We start from the raw sequence: 19541 nt of genomic DNA, 5'->3' as shown, positions 1-19541 counted from the left end.
CAGCTCTGATTTAAAACCACACACAGAGACACACAGACACACACAAAGACACACATGGGGTTGAGAGAGAGAAAGAGAGAGAGAGAGAGAGAGAGAGAGAGAGAGAGAGAGAGAGAGAGAGAGAGAGAGAGAGAGAGATTGGACAGCTTCAAGCTTTTTGTTGGCTTTAGCTTTTTGGATCTATAATTGGACAACAGGTTGTAGAGGTATCTTTGTGGATAAGCAAAACTGGATGAGAATCAAAGCCTCTGCTCTCTTATCAATTTAGTGGAATCTACACACTAAATCTCTGTGTCCTCATAGCTGTGTCCTCAAGCCAGGAATATGGGACTTGTTATCCTAGAGGTTCCAGGTAAGGAAAAGTATAGCGGCACTCTGTTCTATATTCCTTTGAAAATGTTTTCCATGGTCTTTTAGGGGAAATAAGTCAATTTCTGTACCAGATGTTTCCTGATTAGGTTTTAACTGAGTTACAACAATTAATGAACATATGCATGTTGGTCAGAACTTTCAGAAGGCATATTTATATAGTTTCTCTATAGGTCACAAGAGATTATTGAGGCTTTGTATGTTCTAGCCATTCTTGGGAAGAAATCCAGGCATTTATGAATCATTCTGGAGTTGATTGAAGCTTTTGGTTCTAAAATGACCATTTACCTGAGTAGACTATGATTCATATCTTGGAGGAGATGACATGGCGTCATGATGTCTAAGACACTCCTTTCATGGCTCTGTCCATTGACAAATGAACTCTGACTTACTCTCTCCTTTCTGGATGACCTGAGCCACTGAGACTCTAAGCCATGTACTTGGCAGAGTAGCCCTTGTCTCCTGAACAGTGTTCATACCTAAGCTGGCTTGTTGTAGGCTGTTTCTGTCTTCGATATTTATCGTTTGTTGTTGACGACACCTTTTCTGTGTCTGTCACAATCATGTCTGGTTCTTCTCAGAGGAACAGCACCTGGTGGGCCACAGCCTTCCTTCCACTTCCTTATGAGAAGGATACTTGCAGGATCATTTGTTGCTTGGAGTGAACATTACGATTTAGGCAAGAACTCTGCTTTATTTCTTTGGATATTGATATTATGTCATTACCTTGAGTACTAGGCAATAAAAATAAAAACTAATAGCTTTTTATTTTTCTCTCTTTTTAAGTTAAGCATGGCTATCTCATATTTGCAAAATTTACTTTGGGGAATTCACTGTTGCATTGATGGAGTTGTTACTAAACGGCTAAAGTGAAGAACCCAGTTCTTCATTTACTTTTTCTCAGGGAGTCCATTATCTTCGAAGACATTGGGTATGAGTCAGCCCATCAAGATTTGTTTCTTGCCACCAAGAATGCCCTTGGTTTAACCCAAAAACTGGCTGAGAATGTACTGAGGGCATATGAGAATGTGGGTGGGGACTGCAAGGCTGCCTATGGAAGTCAGCTATTTGTTCCCTGGTGTGAGTTTCTAGTCATTGGGTACCATGCATGCGTGAGGAAGCAGGGTCACTTCAATCACTAATACTTTGCATAATTGGATGCTTTTCCAGTGTTATAGTCTGGGTTTCCAAGTTCTCTTGCAGCACAGATGGAAAGGGAATTGGGTGAAATCTTAAAATCATGACTCTAACTCAGGGCTTCTCACTGTATAATCATTGCTAATTTTTCTAGCGTGGGCACCATCCTGTGCTGTGCATTGTAGGAGAGCTCTTAGCATTGGCCTCTGTTCAGTAGATGCCAGTGGCACCTCCTTCCTGGTTATGACAGCTGAAAGCATTGTCAGATGTCCCGGAGAGAGAAACTAGTTCAGCTAAGAACCGCTGTTCTGGAGTGAACAGCAATGGTTTACTTACAGAATTCTTCCTTCTTTTTCTTTTCCCATTTTTTAAGTGTAGCATCTGCGGCCACTGTTAAGATAACAGTCTTCAATATTCTGAAGGCAGGTCCTCATAGACAGCATGAGGCCTGAAGGGATACTCAGGTGGTTCTGAGAAAAATGTGAGTCTTAGGAATCAGGGAGTTTGGGGTTAACCGTCTCTTATTTGTTGTTTTGGATACAGTTCAGAGCAATGTGAATGCCCCCCTTTCCAGTTCAGTTTTGAACTATTCATCCTTGTTCTAGCTTAGAAGCACACAGCCCCCTAGTTGGATTTTTGACTGCAAAGTGCTCCATCTCTGGCCCAAATCCTGGTATCTAACATTTGGCCCAAACTAGTTGCAGGCTGTAGCCTGTAGGAAACAGACAGGTTTGCCAACCCCATACTCTCCCAAAGCCGTTTGATGGGATGGTTAGACAGGGATGTCCACAGTTTACTGCAGCAAATATCATTCAGAGTTCTGCCCATATTTTCTGGATGCTGTGCTGTCTCTTGTGGAGAGAGGGTGACCCTAACCAAGGAGGCCAGGTCCCCCCCCGCCTTAAGCCCAGAACAACATGTAGCTGATGAGAACACTTCAAAAGTTCTTTTCATTTTCATAGTCACGTTTCATGTTTACTTTCCCAGCAAGGCAGGCAGAAATCATGAATTTTTTTTTTTGAAACAGATTTTTCATAGGAAGGAACCAAACACCCTGAGTTATCAGCAGCTTGTCTGTGCCTCTGAACCACCAGCCTCCTGTCATTCAGTTGAATCAGAGGACACTTGTCAGTCACCTGCTTAAGGTGTCCACATTCTCTGGCTTGCAGGTTTGACTGAATCACAGGATCTGTGAACCCCAGCTAACCACAGAGTCGTGGAAAACGGCTTCCTTTCCAAGCCTGTCTCCTTGCTTCAGGGATAGTGAGGGAAGAGCGATTAATAGCCTGCATGAAAGCTTAAGGACATACGGTTTGCTTGAGAGGAAAAGTGAATATTCTCACGACTTGATCTCTGCCAACTTTATATGGGCCCAGCTGCTGCACAGGGCAAACACACTAGTCCAGAGTTAGCTATGCCCCTAAGATGTGTGTCACCACAAGCCACAGGCCAGCACTGAAACGCAGGTTTCCCCCATCGGCACAAAGGAGCTCTATCCTCAAAGGAACTTTGTTTCTTGACCAGCTCACTAATTGTGATTGAAAACACCAGCTCCCCAGCAATGCTCACGCATCCGAGTTAGCAGAAACAAGACAGGCCCTAATTGCTCCATTTACATAAAAGTAGAAACATACAACTTCTAAATATAAATCTCTGGCACATCTCTTCTTTTGCAATTACAGTAAAATAAGGTACCAGTTTCCCTCCGGGCTCCTCCTCACAGCAAGCTGCTCCCTGGGTTCGCTAGTGGCTGCTCCTCCAGGCAGCACAGGGCCAGCGTGGAGTTGGAGCTTTGTGAAGTAGCCAGTAAATCAGAACGCCTCCGCTAGGTGCAGAGCGCGGTGGCAGCGGGCCACTCTGCCAGTGCGGTAGTCGGTGGGACCGAACTCTACACTCGGGAAGGGGCAGTCTGCGGGTGCGGGGCCTGAGCTGCCGCTCGCCTCGGTTGGCCAGGAGACCGGCAGCCCCACTGCAGGTCCTGGTCCCTGACATTCCCTGGCACCCAGGGCTGGGATCAGAGATTCCCGGCTGCACTCACTGAACAGTGATTTTTTTTTCTTTCCCCTCCCTGAATTCTTTAGCTGCCAAAAGGGGGGGGAAAAATCAAGAGCTGCGCTTTTAAACGAAGTTGCCCTTGCTGGTGTTCAGGGTAAAAATAGAGGCGGCCTCTTGGACCAGCTTGGCCCCTGAGTCCAGGCGTCCCGCGAGCCGGGCTGGAGCTGCGCATTCGGGAGTGATCCCTGGAAACTGCCAGCAGGTGCTGCTCAAGGTACGGTGGCAAGCTGAAAAGGGACAGGGCCTGGGTGCAGGGAGTCTCCGCGGGAGGGGCAGGAAGTGAAAGAGAAACCAACCCCGCTCAGAGCTGCGCTGACCAGCGCACGCCCTGGGCCCTGGAATTCAGCTGGGAAACGCTGATCCTCAGCCCAGAATATTCCACAGAGGCTATTTTAACCTACCTGCTTCCTCCACCACCCCCACCTGGATTTCCATGGGAGGAGAGGAGGCTTTCCCAAAGTGGTTCCAGCTCTGAGGTTGGGGGAGATTCAGCTACGTCATAGCTGCTAGACTGGCTTAGTAGGTTGGCACTTGCAGGGTGTCAAAGTCCAACAGGGTCTCAGAATGACCCTGTGTGAGGTGGCCCCTGCAGTCAGGGTCTTGAACATTCTTATGACACACATGCTTAAGAAACTACAGGAATGCTCCGAAATAACATTCTTTTGTGACCAATGAGTTTTGATTCTGAAATTATACATCCCACTTTATAGATGGAAACACCGAGGCTTGAGTTTAAATTAGGAGGGCGCCCCGGAGCTGGGGTCTGACTCGGGCACTTTTCTGTGCCAAGCCAGTCTACAATCTACATTTGGGTGTAAGTGGTACTTTCCCTGAAGTTATGTGTGAGACAAGAAGTGAGTTTAGATGCTCAGGGGTTCTTATCAAACAGTATGGAAGTGCCTCTCTTCCAAAGGTTCTTCCCGGGGTTGGGGTTGGAGTGGAATTGACTATCACTGATTATCTTTCTGTCTTTGCCACCCATATTCCTGTCATTTCCCCCTGGAACTTTATTTCCTACTTCAGTTCTCTTATGTGGATCTTAGAATACTCCTTCTCCTTGCCCCTCCCCTTCCCCCCACATATAGCTAGCATCCACACTTTGAAAGCAGTCAAGAGAGACCCTTTTACAGACAGCTCCTGGTGTCATAAAGGAACCCTCCCCATTTCGCATCAGGAGACCAGAGCCTCTACAGTTTGCTTATGGGCACAGTGAAAAGTTTATTTTATGCATCTTAAATCCGGCACACAAAACAACATATCTGGTCATATGGCTTTCATTAGTCCCCAATTTTGCACGTTTTATTCAACTTTTCATAAGAACCTGGTCAGTGCCTTATCTGTACTTCTCCCTGAGAACAACAGCCCTTCTTCACTGTGCTTATCGGAGCATTTGCCTCTCAGTGTTATCCCCCTGCCAGTGTGACCCAGGCAAAAGAAAACCCAAACCTAACTTTACTTCTATTTTAAGGAGAGTTCACTTCTTTTCATTAAACTCATATTTATAGTGTTTACAAATGATTGGACTTGAAGTTCTAGCTTTTAAAGAAAAGATGCAGGTGTGTGTGTGTGTGTGTGTGTTCCTGTTGTTTTTGCTAGTTAGGATGGGATTCATCTAGGCAGGATACTTATGAAGTTCACTTGCAAAGGAAGACCATTTCCCAAGTCTGAGGTGATAAATGATGTATGAAGCAGGCATTCAATTTCAAGGTGTAAATTAATAGTGTGAGTCAAAGCAGGGAGACCATCACCACATGGACATACAGATTTTCCTGAAGAAAATATTTTACTATAATCATAATACTAGAATCTCTATAAAGAACACTATGAATTTTTTTTGCTGTGGAAAAAGTACGGTGCTTTGCAAATAGAAGTAACTTTATGAAGTAACAGATGTCTTATGTATAGACATAAGGCTGAACCTGAATCTAATAAGAGGTGTATGTATGAATAGTAAAATGTCAAAGCTGGACACTCTTGCAGATGTGTGTATTTGGTTCTCTTATGTTTGTAAAGGGTGGACTATTCCTAGCCACAGGCTTTACTGGCTCAGTACATCACCCAGGTCCTGTCTCAGAAGCCAAGAGAGATTTCCATTAGATAATGAATTATGAAATGTCTCACACTGGAAAACGAGTCATCTGCTGATGTCATGCTGATTCTAACCAATCCTAAACAAAGCCCCAGCCCTCCTCTTTGAGAGGTACCAATGTGTGAGTGTACAACTAAGTACTACAGTATAAAACTTCACAGTGCCAATACCATGAAGAGGAATTCAGACAGCTCTGACCTCATGAGACAAGAGCCGGCTGACAAAACAGAAGGGACCCGAAAGGTAATGCTTTTAAATTCTTGCTTCTGAGCTCTCTACACATTAAAAGTCAGTATGGCTAAAAGGACTTTTACAACTTTTTGGCACCTCCATAGGCATTGTAAATTGTATCATTTTCTATTGTGCAGGCAGGTTAATACTGTTTTTTAATAGTCCTAGAGCATGCAAATAGATTATGTGTTTATACAACCCACTCAGCACACATATACAAGTACATATGCCAAAAAGAAAGTTATTTTTAAGAGTTCCATTTGCAAACAGTAAATCCAGGGAACACACACATATTCACATGCAGGGAGAATCCAAACATTGATAAGTTGCTCTTATCCAAATGCTACTATTAGGACTCTTGAGTTGTTTAGAGTCATTAAACTTTTAGCTCTATGTTAGTCTGTCTCGTAAAAACTTAACTGCACTACAAAATGCTCCAAGTTCTGTATCTGTAACTCCAAATAGGTGGGTGACGTTATTATAACACAGAGATGTTCTCCTGAACCATTGTGATGCCAGTGCCCCTACTTCTCTCCAATTTTTTTAAAATGAAAGTTTTAGGTAATATGGACAGTCTTATCAACAACAGCAGGGTCCTTGGTGTTTCTGGAGCTGGGAGTCCTTTTAACCCTGCAAAGGTGTCAGAGGGCTTATAACTGAGAAAGTCTTGTGCATTGTTGCTTTGGGAAACGATAGCATTTGTGTGGATCAGAAAAGCATTGATACCTGTCAAAACTGAAGTTTAACTAGTGCCACGATTTTATCAACTTCGTGTATGTGGATCTTATGCTTGTAGTTCTGACACCTATTAAATCTGTCCTCCTGACCAGCTTTACTTCACTAGAATGGTCTGAACATTGAAGGTGTCAGACAGAAGGGAATATATCTACTGAGACACAAGAGGCTTTATATGTAGGGAAGAAACTGGGAAAGGAGGACTGTTTTAACAGAGGGCACCTTAAAGATACTTCTGCACAATAAAAGACAGAGAATGAAAAGGTGGTGGGAAGAATTAAAAAAAAAAGAAAAAGAAAGAAAAGTCTCAGAAAAGAATTGTTTTAAAGTGCACATTGGTCTTGTTCTGTGAATACTGTAAACCTCAATGAGCTCAGCTCTGCTGGTGCTTTGAAGAGAAATGACCCAGCCAAGCAGCCCTTCCGCGAATGCTACACTATGGTCAAGGCTGACAAGGGGAGATGGGCAAGCAGAGGAACAAAATGAGAGTAGTTCATGCCAGGGGAAAAGAATTTGCCAATATATTTAGAGATTCGTGCCCTCCAGGCCAGTTACTCACATCATAAGAGTGCCCTGTTTTTCATGAAAGGATGTGAGAAAGGCCAAATCAATTCTGCACTTTATCTGTGAAGCCAGGACAGTGGGCAGTGGGCTATAATTTTTGAATATGTGTGCATCCAGGGTAGAGAGATGGGATACAGGGAGTGTCAGGGGGTAAGTACCTTCCCTGACTGTGTAAAATACTGCTTGCCCAAGGGAGCTTCCAGTGCCCTGCTGTGGTGCCCACTTGGCAAAAGCAGAGTGTATTATATGACCCCAGACAAAAGTTCTGCTGCGCTCGCTCCAGGTCCCATAAGATCTCTGGCTGGCATGAGGACCCTGGACATTTAAATATGAATGAATGGCCCAAATGAATGGTTCTGGATTCTGTCAGGCAGAACAACCAGCTGTCTCAGGCAGCCCCTCTGCCCCAGTCCCAGATCCCTGACCTGTGCTACCAATCTGAGGATCTTCCTCAGACCCACAACAGGATCAGGTGGGTGCTTACTCCAGGAAAGTGCAAAGCCATGGGAGATGACCTGGGGACACTATCCTATCTAGCTATCTCAGTGAATGGAAACAGTGCATTTAATTTGCTTGCCTTTCTCCCTCCAAAGAAGAAAGGTGAGGCAAGGAAAAGGATTGAGCAGAGAAAGATGAAAAGAAAGAGAGAGAGAGAGAAAAAGAAAGAAACCCCTAGACTAAAAGTGAACCGATTTAGAAGAATTTATTGTAGAAAGGACTGGAGTGCCCCCCCACCCCCATTCCCCAGAGAATGGTAGGATTGGAAGAGAGGTGTGTGTGAGGGAGCAAGGAGCAGCAAGAAGGCAGCCTGTCAGAAACGGGCTGTCCCTCCTCCCTAGTCACAGCTCATACTCACAGACGCCCTCCCTCCTCCCTCGCCCATTCACTCACTCACTTAGGGCCAATCCCTCTCTCTCTCTCTCTCTCTCTCTCTCTCTCTCTCTCTCTCTCTCCCTCTCTCCCCCTTCCCTCCCTCTCACTCCCTCCCCTCCCCTCCCCCTCTCTCTTCTTTTTCTCTCTCCCTCCCCCTCCCTTGCTGTCCTTCTTTCTCCCCCTTTCCCTCTGTCTTCTCTTCCCCCTCTCTCTTTTCTCCCTGTCTCTCCCTCCCATCCTCTCTCAGTCTCTGTCTCCCCCCACCCTGTCTCTTCCTTCCTCCCTCCCTCTCTCCCTCCCTCCCTCCCTCTCTCCCTCCCTCCTTCCTTCTCTTTTACTCGGAGACAGTCAGAACTCTCCTCCCTGACAGCCACAAACCTACAGCACTGACTGCATTCAGAGAGGGAACCTGCAAACAAAACTTCACAGAAAACTTTTTGCTCTTGTTCCAGAGAATTTGCTGAAGAGGAGAAGGAAAAAAAAGTCCAAAAAAAAACCTGTGCGTGAGGGGTGGGGAGGAAAAGCAGGGCCTTTAAAGAAGGCAACCACACGACTTTTGCTGCCAGGATGCCCTTGCTTTGGCTGAGAGGATTTCTGTTGGCAAGTTGCTGGATTATAGTGAGGAGTTCCCCCACCCCAGGATCCGAGGGGCACGGCTCAGCCCCGGACTGCCCGTCCTGTGCGCTGGCCACCCTTCCGAAGGATGGACCTAACTCTCAGCCAGAGATGGTAGAGGCTGTCAAGAAGCACATCTTAAACATGCTGCACTTGAAGAAGAGACCCGATGTCACCCAGCCGGTGCCCAAGGCGGCGCTTCTCAACGCGATCAGAAAGCTTCATGTGGGTAAAGTGGGGGAGAACGGGTATGTGGAGATAGAGGACGACATTGGCAGGAGGGCCGAAATGAATGAACTCATGGAGCAGACCTCGGAGATCATCACCTTTGCCGAGTCAGGTGGGTGCTGGCGTTGGGAGTGGGGGCGGGGGCGGGGAAATGTATTTCGTTGACAGTCCTAGCAGGAACTTCTTTCCCTCCAGCTCAAGACTGTCCGGGAAGGTTATTAGTTATTAGGTGGTGGTGGTGGTGGCGGCGGCGCCGGAGAGACAGAGGAGGGGGAAAGGACTTCTTTGCCAGGGAGCCCTGCCCCGCAATGGCTAGCTTACACTTGCTAAATAAACTCAGCGGTTACCCAGAGAGGAAGCTCTTGGGCCAGTCTGGAGCTGGAAAGCAGTCTGCTTGGGGCTCCCTGACTGCCCTGCCTAGGAAACCAGATTTGATCAGGCAGATGAAAGCAGGGCATTTGGGGGTTTGGGGTGCAGAGGCAGCATCTGGACCCCATCCAAAGTTTTTCTGGGGTAGGAGTGAGAGAGCCTGGGGGCCGAGTGCAAAGGCACTGATGATGGCTCTGTCTGAGAACAAATTTCCTTTAAATGTCTGATCTGGGGCTACATTGGAGCCAGACTCTGGGCATATTTATTAGTGACAATCATTTTCACCTCTGGAAAACCTACCTCTAAGAAAAACCCACCGAAGAAGCAAAGAGCAATTCATAGGGAATTGAATTAGTGATTAATTTTGGAACACTGAAACTTTTGCTGTTAGAACAAAAACAAAATAAAAACAGAAGCAATGAGCGACATCCACAAAAAGCCAGCAAACCTTACCCCCAACTCAGTTTTATTTTTTTGTAAAGTGACTAACTACTTTTTGCCAAGGAATGCAATCTTGACAATGGGCTCTCAGACCCTATGCTGAGGACTCAATCCTTAAGAGGAAAAACTTTCATGGATTCTAATCATTGGCTCAGGACCACACTAACCTGTTGCTGTGGAGAAAAATACCTGTCCAAAGCCCAGGCTCTAAACTGAGAACTCCTCTTCAGTCACGAGGATACAGATCTTACTGCCAATCTGTGGGAACCGGGCACACAGATGTTCTAAAACCTCTTTACTTTCATGTTAAATGCCAGGCTAAGGAATAGGATCCCTTGCCAAAGCCATTTGAAAGGAATGCCATTGTTTTGTTTGGTGGAGCATATGGGCTAGTGAAGTGTGTGCAGGGACTCCCAGCATTTTGTTTAAAAGTTTGCTGCAGCAGTATAAACAATTAAGGCAACACTCAAAATTTCCAATCCTGAAAGCCTGTTAACTCAGATGTTCTGTTTTCAAGAAAGCTGTGCAAGACCTGGGCATCCTTCTTTTGGGGAGGGGGGAGAGGAGACAGCTGGCTTGGTGGCTTCGCCCACAGGAAGCCTTGGTACCCCACCAGCTCCTTAGACAGGTTAGTTCTGTCCATGTCCTACTTCTTTAACTAGTTCCTTTTTTGACCCAGTTCCCCAAACCTTGGTCATTGAGACTTTATTTCCTGAGCCGTATTGAGGAAAAAGACAGGTTGGAAGGTGAGAAAGAAAACCTTTCCAGTGTTGGTTGGTGTGTGCGGGGGGGGGGGTGGGGGGGTGGGGTGGGTTCCTTGCTTTAGGAGATTGGCCCTGGTCCTGACACAACGTGACTCATATACGATTCTATGTACAAGCTTCCCCTGTGTTGGCCACAACTGCAGTTTCTACTAACTTGGAATCAATTGTATCATGTGACTAGGTATATGTGTGACTTCCACCATGTTTAATGGCACAGTGGATGTTAGCACTCTATCCTTCCCTCTGACTTACAAGGCTTGTACAGAAAACCTACCACTCGGCAGTTAGAGATAGGGCAAAGAATTAGGTCATTTTCGTTCTTTTTACTTCTGACCTTCTCAGTGCTAATGGATCTCTCAGTTAAGTGGGATCCTGTCAGTTTTGCTTCTCTGTTGTTTAGTTTGAGAGAAAATGAGCTACTATTTACATCAGTGATTCACTGGACTCACACATTGACTGAGTGTAAAATTTATAAGAGGAAACTCCTTCTAGTCCAGGAACATGGTGTTTTTGTTACAATTGCTTATTTTCTCATGTGAGAAGTAGCACACATTGACTTCAAGTTGATTTAATATAATTTCACAAATGCAAGAAAGATCATAGTGTACAACCTACTCTCCAAGTAGCATAGGGTGTGACATAAGCATGTTGCTTATTCAGGAAATATATTTATTATCTGATTAGCTAGAGAAAATATGTGAAAATGAGCTACAAAGATCTGTCTTGTTGTTTTTGGAACAATTCTATTTTGCTATGTAGTAACTAACACATTTCAAGAATAGAGAAGGGTAGTTTTTTTCTTTTCTTTATAACCATTTGGACAACATAGGGTGCAGTCAATGACTGTTACCTGTAAACATACTATAGATGTGCTTTTCAATAGCAAGACCCCTGGTATGGGAATGTATGTTTTACTTTGGCCTCTTCACTCAAGATTATTAGATAAAGCTGAGAAAAACATGAGACTGAAGGGACTGTAAGGGCTGTGGTACCCCGACCTTTTAAGTGAATTTGTCCTGTGTTCAGGTGGGAAGTATTTTGGTTTTGTGAAGTTGATTTGAATTGCATTGGCTAAGCAGCAGGTATTCACTCTCAAGCTCCCTTCAATCTGTCCCAATAAGTGAAATTGATTTTATTTTTATAAGTGGCACCCAAGAGTGCTTCCCAAAGTTAGCATATTCATTGCATGACTGGCCCCATACCATTACTCCTGATTTTTATTCAAAGGAACAGCAGTATTGGAGAGTCAAGCCAATCCAGTGACTGTAACTTAATTGTCAATGAAATTGGCCTTCTCTATCAATGCACTGAGTTTTTTCTGCTTTTCCTTCTTTATAGTTGATGCACAATGAATGTACAGTAACAGCCTGCTATTGAGTCTGCATAGATTGTGGCGTGGTCAGCTGCTGATTTTCACAATTAGCTTACTGGAGTTCTTGCTACGTAGGATATAGAGACCATAGAAGTGATACCTGCAAAAGTATATACTGTTCAGGTGTTGTCTGAAGTAGCTACCTCTCCCCTCATGGAGGACACCAGGAAAAGAAGATTTGAATTAAAAATGAGGTCACCTGAAGACAACTTCTCCACACCCCAAGAAAGCCATCTCCAAGTGAAGTAAACACCAATAGCTCCATCCCCAAGCTTGCTTTTGACCTGTCTTGAGAATTATACTTCACTGAATCTCTGAACCTTTAAGGTTTCACACTTATCTGAATTTGAAAAAGACTGGCCACAAGAGGGCGCATCCCTAATCCCTCAGCTACTCTGAGAAAGGCAGTTTGGTGGGTACTTGAAGTCCCAGCCTGTAGCACCTTAATCTTGAAGAATATCAGTTACTTCCTCTCTACATCCCCACCTTCCTGCAGAGTTCAGGTTTTATAGGCTGGGAGATGCACAGCTACCTCTAAGAATACATTGAGACGCAGCACTGGAAGTGCTGGGACCCACATGAAAATTCCACAGCTCCATGGGCAGCAGAGGAGTGATACAATTCAAAAACAAACAAAGCAGGGATTGGGATGTGGGAGAATCATCAGCTACAGTGATGTGAGCACAGTCTTTCCCTAACAAACATCTTCCGTCTCCCCCAATTCTGCTTCCTAGTTTGCCTGCCTTATCAATGCTTTTCACGAGGGAAAAATGACAAGTGACTTACAACAGGGAGGAAAAAGAGACTATTTATTTAACGCCTGGTAGGAACATGGAGTTCAGCTGCAGAGGACGCATTTGTTTCTCAGCTGAGAGTGTGGAGAGAAACCGTGGGGGAAGGATGTGCCAAGAGATGAGCACCGGGTTTTTGCCTGTAGAGTGGGTGGACTGGAGTGGGAATGGGGAGATGTCAGGGGAGAGATGCAGTTTTCACATGGAGAAGGAGAACCTTCCCAGGCACTTCACATGAAAATACTTATTTGTCTTGGCCCTTCTTACATCAAACTTGAGTATGATCTCTTCACTTTAGTTCAGAATTCTTTATGCTTGACTAGATCCTGGGTCCAACATTAAAAGTGTAAAAGTTTCAAGGAACTCTAGAAAAAAACTCTTGGGTTGAATCTTTAGGGTTTTTTTTTCTTTTAATTTATATTATGAAGTAAGCTGCTTGTTTTGGACATTTAACCCTTCACATCATTATTTAAATGGAAAAGGCAATGGATGTTAAGTGACTCAGGCCTGAAGAGTTACAAATAATTAAAAAATGGATCCCAAGAAGAGGTATTAAAGCTAAACGGTTAGACAGGATAATTTATACAAGCAAGCTAATATACCTGCAATGGCAAGATTCTCTAGTGTAGGTCAAAGGAAAAATAACCTTTCAGATCTTACTCGCTGCCTTCCGCAGAAACCTCTGGAAGCCATCCAGAGGCCGCCTTAGTGCCCGAGAGAATGCACAGGCTGTAGTGTAGGCCCTTCATGCTCCTGACTGTACTGTATCTAGGCACAGGGAAACTTGATGAAGAATGGAAAATTTAAGTAACACATATTTTACAGCAGAGCTGTGCTCCCCTCATGGCGAGTTTAAATATGCACTATGAATGCCAAGGCTTTCTACATTAACAGAGACGTCATTATTACCAATTTGTAAAAGGGCAGCATATTTTACCCAGGATGTTGATGAGGAAAACCAGGCTAATTAAGCTGAAACTTTATGTGTACACTGATTATTTAATGGGGAATTATCATATATCCCACAAATCTGAGAGGAGGACTTTTGTGTATGTAGAATTTGTATACCACTGTTAAGAAGGAGCCTGTTTACTTAAGCCTTGGCTTACCTTCATGATCAAACTAGTGAGAACCCCCTTTTGCAAAAGAGAATTGCTACAAACATCCTTCTTTTAGGCTTATGTAGACTTTCTGTCAAGGTCCCCCACCAGGCAGCATTTCAAAGGTATTCTCTATAAGGTACAAAAATTATCCCTACTGAGTGTTCTGCCCATTTTCTTCTGCTTTGGTGCTTGTCCACCAAACTCATGGGGGCTTCGGTGATGAGATATTATCACCCACATGGGTTTGCGTGGGACTCTGATGCTGAGTTACTCAGTCAGAGCAGGCTGTGTGATCCAAGCCTTGCTCACAAGCCTCAGGACAAAAAATAGCACAGAGGAGGAAAAGAATGTTACCAGGGAGTAGTTAATGAAAGGTTACACGCAAGCAGCTCTAGCTGGGGAGCTGCGGCCTGGTGGAGGAACCCAGTACACACCTGTACACACCAGTGCCATGTTTTACGCCGCAGCATTGTGGGAAGGCATTCATTTCAGGATTTCACAGCACCAGATACTTAAATCAGGCTTGAAACGGATGGGAACTTGAGCCTAAACATTTCATCCTTAAGATATCTTTCTTCCTTTTTCCAAATCATTACATGTTCAGCATGGGGCCTCCTGGAAACGACATTGCAATAGAGTAATTTCTCCCAGGTAATAGAGATAAAGGGAATAGAACATCTACTAATTATATTTTTGATCGTTATGTAACTAACTGGAGAGTTGTAATATATTTCTGAAACCAATAGGTCTGATAAACGGTCAGTCCACTTCAGCTTTCGTCCATCTCACCCCCACCCCACCCCCACACCCTCTGCAATGAAAGCTAAGGGAAAAGAAAAAAATGCACTGCTTAATAAGTCAGAATACAATAGAACTTGTAAAATGTACCTGCGCGTGAGGTAGATGGAGGAAGACTTGATTCTCTCCTCCCCCTGTCCTCCTGGGCATACGGCAACAGCATTTTCATGAAATTGGATCTCAGTTTTATTTTTTTTTCCCTGATAAAATATCATGCAATACACAAATAGCAGTTCCAGAAATGGACACCAGGAGAAGGAGGGGACAGGCATGTCAATTAGTAGGGGAAAATCCAAATGTCAGAAATATGGGGGAGAGATGAAGCAAGCTAGAATGGATACAAATACAGGGAGCAGAAGCTTTCGGCTGGATAATTAAACTGCTGCATAAATCAGCGCTCTTGCCTCCCGTGACATACAGGCAATGGCTTGCAGTTAATTGTCAGCCAAGACCAGCCTGAAAGTCATTTTATGACGACTCTCTGAGCCTAATGTAACAACACCTGACAGACTGAGCCCCCTCTAATGAGCACTCTCTTTGTATGATCCTCCTGCAGGAACACTAAATCATTTGCTTCCAAGTACAGCCGCCTGTGAAGAAGGGGTGGGGCTACCTCTCGCATTAGAAACTTGTTCTCATGAAACTAGGGGCCATCCTGTAGGCTGTGTAACAGGAGTATGCCCTGCTGGCCATGATAAAAAGCAGTTCCTATGCCCTGCCACTTGTTCTAGCATGCCAATTAATCCTCTCTTGTCCCTACTGCAGCATCTGCAGTTGTCAGCCCAGGACAGTTTATGGGAAGCCCAGTGTTGAGCAGGTCAGCACCTCTTGTTTGTCTCCTTACCCTCACACCCATGCTAAGTGTGGATGGGGGCAGACCAGAGTTTGGGAGGAGGTTGCCTGAGACCTACTGAACCTTGCCAGGCAGGAGGCAGGCATGTGCTGTTTCCTAGAGAAAAACAGTCTCCACTGGCTTCTTTAATTTTGCTGCTACTTTTGTTTTCTCTATCTGTGGGCTGACACCTTGAGAAGCTCGGAGTTTTAGAAAGGGTCCTGCCTACAGGCAAGAAGGAAAAATGATGGGTAGCTAGGTGACATTTTTTTCTAAAGGTAATAGCAGATGCATCCCATACAGCAAAGGAACCTGAGCTGTTCCAAGCACTCTTTAGCCTATCTCTCCTTCTCCCTAAGCTCTCTGGACCCCTCTGCCCTTCCCTCCTGTACCTTACCACTGCATGCTCGTAAAAACAACAAACCAACAATAAACTCCCTCAACCTTACCAAAGGGTGAGATAGGATTTCACTTTAAAAAAACTATTACCATGTTTTTCTTCCTCACTGGCCCTTGCTTTTATATGCTATGGAATCAACATCTCCTCTTAATTATTTATTTTAACTCCTAACAAAAATATGAAGTCACTCAGAGGAATGCCTCTACTACCCCATCTTCTAGACAGATAACAGGGGACTTTGAGAATTGATCAATACTGTAGTCCTAGTCTACAGGGTGGGTTAGATGGAGCTGGGGATTTGCAGGGTACCATGCACACAACAGCCTTCCGTCTGCGGCAGAGCATTTGAAACTGCGCTGTGCAAAGAGAAGGAAGTATCAAGGTTCTGGCTCTAAAACTAGGTAGATCTGAGTAGTTGCTGGGATAGATTCTCTTTTAAAAGTACATAGAAAGTGGAACATGCTTTTGGTATTGATTTGGTGCAGTTTAGATGAACAGAGGTAAAAATAAGGAATTCAGAGATAGGGGTTGCTCTCTTTCTTTTTTCCTTTCTTTCTTTTCTTTCTTTCTTTTTTTTTTTTAGGAGTTGCTTTCTTAATGTAAGGCAGTTCAATGCTAATTTGCTCCCATTTGTTAGTAATCAAACAATTACCCACCTCTGCTGCATGGTACAGAATGACAGTGAATGGGATGCATAAGGCTTAGGCCTTCAGATGTCCTAAACTGAATTGGTATGAGGGTGAGAAGGGAGGAAGCGGAAAGTGGGGTCCGATTGGACAATTTTGGGGATAATCCAAGCGGGGTCCAATTGCATAGCATTGTTTTGGTTGCTCTGGGTGGCACAGGAACAGCCAGTGTCACTGCTATAAGTGAGTTGAGTGCATAAAGTTCACAGGGCAAAAATAATCCAGGTCACAGAGACATGGACCTATATGAGGCGTACAGTCCAAAGTCACGGGAAGTTGGACTACTGAAAAGCAAAGGTTGTAACAGAGGGGACAGCACAATCAGAGCCACCTTTAGGGAAGGTTTCTTCAACTGCTTGATGGAGCCATGACTTGAGAAGGGCCTGACTTAAAGTTTTAAGGGCCATTTGATGAAAAGCCTGCTGCTGGAATGGGGTTGACAGAGGAGTTAGGTCCGATGGTGACAGGAAGAAGACATGTGTCAGTAAGTATGGCCTCTACTGACCCACACGTAGCTACAGTGGACAAGATTTTGGGCTTCTGTGGAAGAATCTTCCCTGCCTTGCTCAGGCATCCAGGGTTTTCTTTTATGGGCTTCTGTTTTAGGTCTTTGCAGAACTGAGGTCTCTGCTCAAATGTCGGCTCACCATTCTCATTCCGTGGATTAAACTAAAATGAAGGAGTGAATGAAGTAGATGCAGAAGCCCGGGCTTCCTTCATCAGAAAGCACGGTCTACAAACTTGCCTCTGTTAGTCATGTCTCCCACTGCTACCCAATCCTGTATAAGTGAAGCAAGGCCATAGGCAGTGTAGAAAGAAATAAATTTCAATGTGTCCTAATAAAACTGCATTCACAGGCACTAAAGTTTGCACCTCAGGTAAAGTTGAACATGTAAAGAAAAATACTATTTTTCTTCAATCATTTCCATACTGTAAAACCCTTCTCAACTCGGTGGTCACATGGAAGCAGATTTATTTCATGCATGGGCTATAAATTGCTGACTCTGCATTGTGTGCAATAGCTGATAAGATTCTTGTTCCTCGAAGTTAGTGATAGATGTACAATTTAGTTAACAAGTGTTCTCTCTCTCTCTCTCTCTCTCTCTCTCTCTCTCTTGTTTTTTCTTGTTTTTCTCTCTCTTGTGTTTTATCTTTAGGCACAGCCAGGAAGACACTGCACTTTGAGATTTCCAAGGAAGGCAGTGACCTGTCAGTAGTGGAGCGTGCAGAAGTGTGGCTCTTCCTGAAAGTCCCCAAGGCTAACAGAACCAGGACCAAAGTCACCATCCGTCTATTTCAGCAGCAGAAGCACCCACAGGGCAGCTTGGACACGGGGGATGAGGCCGAGGAAATGGGCTTAAAGGGGGAGAGGAGTGAACTGTTGCTATCAGAGAAAGTAGTTGATGCTCGGAAGAGTACCTGGCACATCTTTCCAGTGTCCAGCAGCATCCAGCGCCTGCTGGACCAGGGAAAGAGTTCCCTGGATGTGCGGATTGCTTGTGAGCAGTGCCAGGAGAGTGGTGCCAGTCTAGTGCTTCTGGGCAAGAAGAAGAAGAAAGAGGTGGATGGAGATGGGAAGAAGAAAGATGGAAGTGATGGAGGGCTGGAAGAGGAAAAGGAACAGTCACACAGACCTTTCCTCATGCTGCAGGCTAGGCAATCTGAAGACCATCCTCATCGCAGGCGTAGGCGGGGTTTGGAGTGCGACGGCAAGGTCAACATTTGCTGTAAGAAACAGTTCTTTGTCAGCTTCAAGGACATTGGCTGGAATGACTGGATCATTGCTCCCTCTGGCTATCATGCCAACTATTGTGAGGGGGAGTGCCCAAGCCACATAGCAGGCACCTCTGGGTCCTCGCTCTCCTTCCATTCAACAGTTATTAACCACTACCGCATGAGGGGTCACAGCCCCTTTGCCAACCTTAAGTCATGCTGTGTGCCCACCAAGCTGAGACCCATGTCCATGCTGTATTACGATGATGGTCAAAACATCATCAAAAAGGACATTCAGAACATGATTGTGGAGGAGTGTGGCTGCTCCTAGAGTCGCCAGGTCCCAGAGAAAATGGATCTAGAGAGTCCAGAGAAGACAGTGGCAAAATGAAGAAAAAAATATAAGATTTCTGAACTAAACAAAACAACCAGAAAAATAGAAATAATAATAATAAAAAACCCACAAAAAAAAACAAAAATCAAAAACTAAACTGAAAACAAGACCTAATGAAACAGATGAAGGAAGATGTGGAAAAATATCCTAAGGCAGGGCTCAGAGATGAAGCAGTAAAGGAGACAGGGATTGGGGGTTGGGGGGAGAAGAGAGAATGGTGTACCTTCATTTCTTCCAAAACCAAACTGATTGCATCAGTTTTATCCAAACTGGGTATTGTCCTCTCTCCTGCCTCTTGCGGTTCCCTTGCGAGCCTGGAAGTCTACTTGTCTATTCTGCAGTAATGTGGGTTAGCACAACCCAATTAATAATGTCTAGAAAGCCATGAGTTTTAAAGGGCCAGTCCCACCCAGTTACCTAGGTCATAAGTATGTCTATGTGACACTATCTCTGTGTATTTCAACACACACACACACACACACACACACACACACACACACACACACTCACACACACACACACACACACACACACACACACACACACACACACACACATGCACACACACACACACAAACACAGAGGTGTTTCCACACACCACATGCATACACATACTGGTAAAAGAACAATTCTGGGCAGGTGGTCACATTTTCTTTTCTGTACCACTTTTGCTACCAGACAAAACCAACATAAAACCTTGAGAACAAGAGTGGAAAGAGTGAAAGACCGAGGGAAGAAGAATACCAAGTTACATTTCGTTAAGGTGCTTTTGATCCTAGAACTATGCAACCTAATAGGTTTGAAACTGTTTACCTGAAAGAGGACAAAAAGAGAGACTTTTTTGTATTGGAAGTAACCTGATTAATTTTTATTTTCTTCAAGGAGAGATACTTGAAAGGAATATGTTTGTCCATCTGTTGGATTCAAACATTTCTATATTTTGTAAATGTTGTTTTTTTTATCGTTTACTATTTGCACTACA

At 44.6% G+C, this 19541-nt stretch overlaps 1 protein-coding gene and 1 pseudogene across 4 annotated transcripts in view; one reads left to right on the top strand and one right to left on the bottom strand.

Annotated features, from left to right (window-relative positions):
- Positions 1-14893, bottom strand: part of LOC115029097 (U1 small nuclear ribonucleoprotein C pseudogene) — a 205529-nt pseudogene extending 190636 nt beyond the window's left edge. Inside the window, exon 1 of the transcript XR_003834674.2 lies at positions 14625-14893. The product of XR_003834674.2 is annotated as a U1 small nuclear ribonucleoprotein C pseudogene (transcript). The remainder of the gene's footprint in view (positions 1-14624) is intronic.
- Inhba (inhibin subunit beta A) lies at positions 123-19541 on the top strand. 3 transcript variants are annotated; one of them, XM_029468527.2, is made up of 5 exons: positions 123-352; positions 3588-3775; positions 5812-5893; positions 8506-9008; positions 17610-19541. In XM_029468527.2, the coding sequence occupies exons 4-5, from the start codon at positions 8621-8623 to the stop codon at positions 18494-18496; spliced, it is 1275 nt and encodes a 424-aa protein (XP_029324387.1). In that variant the 5' UTR covers positions 123-352; positions 3588-3775; positions 5812-5893; positions 8506-8620; the 3' UTR covers positions 18497-19541. The 3 variants fall into 3 exon arrangements, with proteins under 3 accessions (XP_029324387.1, XP_085687402.1, XP_029324388.1); XM_085831276.1 differs by lacking the exon at positions 5812-5893; XM_029468528.2 differs by lacking the exons at positions 123-352; positions 3588-3775 and having other exon boundaries at positions 5616-5893.

Source organism: Mus caroli, unplaced genomic scaffold (assembly GCF_978045245.1).
Source record: "Mus caroli unplaced genomic scaffold, Mus_caroli_1 scaffold_15, whole genome shotgun sequence".
In the NCBI taxonomy this organism is placed as follows: Eukaryota; Metazoa; Chordata; class Mammalia; order Rodentia; family Muridae; genus Mus; species Mus caroli.
The sequence above is the reverse complement of the archived record's forward strand: the minus strand, read 5'-3'. Positions and strand labels throughout refer to the sequence as shown.